Genomic DNA, 2,862 nt, shown 5'->3' with positions numbered 1-2,862 from the left:
ATATATATATATATATATATATATATATATATATATATTTGTCATATGCAACACATGTAGCAGTATTAGTTTAAAACCCCTATCTGCTTTTCATATTTAAAGTAGATACCTCAGGGAAAGCCTAATTAACAGCAGTATTCATCCAAAGATGTGGTTTCGTATAAAAAACACCAAAGTTTATCAGTAGTAAATGGAAATTATCCAGCAGCAGTAGTGGCATGCATTTTCAAGATAAATATTATGCTTTCCATGATGTATTTAAGTATGATACACAGGTTGGTACATACATACATACATGTATATATACAACTGCGCTAGTATGGTCATGTGATGCATTAGGACATGGACAGCTGTTTAAAGAAGTGCTGATTTCTAATTCTACAGGGAACCTGTGGAAGAGGTAGACCCAGGAAGATGTGGGATAAGGTGGTAAAATATGATTCTGTGGTTGTTGAGCTTCATGGAGATGATTTCGAGTGACTAAGACTTCTGGCAATTTGCTGTGCTTGAGAAGACACATCAAGCTAAGTGAAATCGTGGTTGTGGCCAGTGCTGGTGACATTTCATGTAAAAGGCACTTGTGCCAGTGACACATAAAAGACACCCAGGGCATCCAGCCATAGAAACTGAGCCAAAACAAACGACTGGAACCCAGTGCAGCTCTCTGGCTTACCAGCTCTGGTCAAACCATTTAACCCATGCCAGTATGACAAATGGACATTAAATGATGATGATATATATACATGTGTGATGGGCTCTCCCATCAGTTTCAACATACGAGGATCTGACAAGGGTGGAGTGAAGAGGAGATGAACATAGTGGTGATGAATCGCTTGTGTGGACTCTCAATGTATGAGCTCAGTAGAATTGAAAGATGTGGGTGGGGAGAATTGGGAGTTTGAGTGGATGGGGTTGCAAAAATGTAAAGGAGCATGAGAGAAGGGGAATGGATGAGGAAGTGTGAGTATAATAAATGCATATCTTTATACAGCAATCATTTAATGTAGAGATTCTTGGCCACTTTTTATCAATGGCCCCTTATGATTACTATTTTATTCTACTGGGCCCCATAGCCATTCGATGTTTAAAGATTAGTTTTATGGCAACTTTTTTCAAAATACCTTTTTCTTTTTTCACACATTAATTTGTGTGGGTTGAACTATGTAAAATGTTAGAGAAAGAAACCAAACTATTTCTTACAATATATACACATACATTTAAAGTTTGAACAAATAATACAAGAAAAATCTTGATGATTTAAATCTTTCATTACATCTAGTTAAATTTCTTCCAACTACTTGAAGTATTTCAAATTTTCTTCAAATTATGCTTTAAAAATGTAGTTTTGGTATGGTTTTTGCATGCTGATGACAAAAAATCACCTTTAGGTTTTTTGTAGATATTAATAAAGAATTTAAAAGCATTTAAAATTATGTAATTTTTGCCAACCGAATCTGGAGGAAATTTTGAATAGTTGGAAGAAATTTAACAAGGTCATTTTCATTTTAGCAGTCAGAAAGGGTCTGTATGTAAATGTTTTCATTTTTATATAATATTGGCTGAATTTCCGACAGTCGTAGATTTAAAATTAAAAGCTGAACATGACGATCACCGGACATTAATTTTGACGAACATTATTCGGTTATCACCGTTTAAGTAACGCCTACCGTACACCGGTATAAAGGTAACAAGTTTTCTTTTCCTGTCTGGTCCCTAATAATGAGGGCTGTTTCATTTGTTGATCGGATAGAACTGGATTTTTCTAAAAATTTATTGAACGATGCTCTCGCCCTAGGGGATGTGGACAACGACGGGGTAAGAAAGCCATATTTATTTTTTATTCATCTGTCTCTTTTTATTATAATTAATTTTAGATTTGCAAACATACAAAGTGTATCCCACCGACTTTGTTTATTCTGAAATTTCAGTAAAATGGATGGTACTAGTGGCATACAAGGGTCCCGAAATATTGACTTAACGATATAAGGGGCTCAAACTCCAAAAAAAAAAAAAAAAGAAAAAAAAGAATGAAATTACGAAACTTGCGTACGCCTTAAACATGTTTAGTCTATTGTTTTATAATTGTTTCTATCATATATCACAATAGATTGAACAAATATACTAAATTTTGTGAAAAAAACTAGATTAAAAACAATCTACAGGGTGTCCACAAGGTCAGGGTACATGGAGTAAATAAAATCATAATATAAACAATTAAATATAAGAAATAATAATTTCTTAAAGTATGTGTTAATCCCCATTTACCCAGACTTTATGGACATCCTGTAGAATTCACAGAGGATATTGTTGGGTCCCTTGTATCGTTAAGTCAATATTTCGCACCAAATGGATATTTCTTTAATGAAATTTTCTACGAATACTTTTCAGATTATATAGAAATTTCGTATGAAAAAAAGTTTGGTAAGCTCGCACAGTTTTACACTGACGCACATCACACACACACACATATATACCCACACGTACATAATATATCATTAATCCCTTTTTTTAAAAATTTGTTTGTCATTTGACTGCAGCCATGCTGGAGCACCGCCTTTAGTCGAACAAATCTACCTCAGGACTTATACCTTGTAAGCCTAGTACTGATTTAGGTAATCTTCAAGTTTAGGGGTGTAAAAAAAAATATTCAAGGGAAGTAACTGAACGTCTTACCAGTATTATCCGTACTACTCTCATCATCGTTTAACGTCCGCTTTCCATGCTAGCATGGGTTGGACGATTTGACTGAGGACTGGTGAAACCAGATGGCAACACCAGGCTCCAATCTAATTTGGCAGGTTTCTACAGCTGGATGCCCTTCCTAACGCCAACCACTCAGAGAGTGTAGTGGGTGCTTTTACA

General features: G+C 34.9%; 1 protein-coding gene across 2 annotated transcripts in view; it reads left to right on the top strand.

The window, feature by feature from the left end:
• Window positions 1-1,652: 1,652 nt before the first annotated feature.
• LOC106877257 (KICSTOR complex protein ITFG2) overlaps window positions 1,653-2,862 on the top strand; it is a 26,891-nt gene continuing 25,681 nt past the window's right edge. For both annotated transcript variants that reach the window (XM_014926121.2, XM_052976008.1), the window contains exon 1: window positions 1,653-1,815. In XM_014926121.2, the coding sequence (XP_014781607.1) occupies window positions 1,720-1,815 (96 nt within the window). In that variant the 5' untranslated portion in view covers window positions 1,653-1,719. The remainder of the gene's footprint in view (window positions 1,816-2,862) is intronic.

This window comes from Octopus bimaculoides, chromosome 23, assembly GCF_001194135.2.
Source record: "Octopus bimaculoides isolate UCB-OBI-ISO-001 chromosome 23, ASM119413v2, whole genome shotgun sequence".
Classification (NCBI taxonomy): domain Eukaryota; kingdom Metazoa; phylum Mollusca; class Cephalopoda; order Octopoda; family Octopodidae; genus Octopus; species Octopus bimaculoides.
Note: the sequence above shows the minus strand (reverse complement) of the source record. Positions and strands in the feature narration are given on the sequence as shown.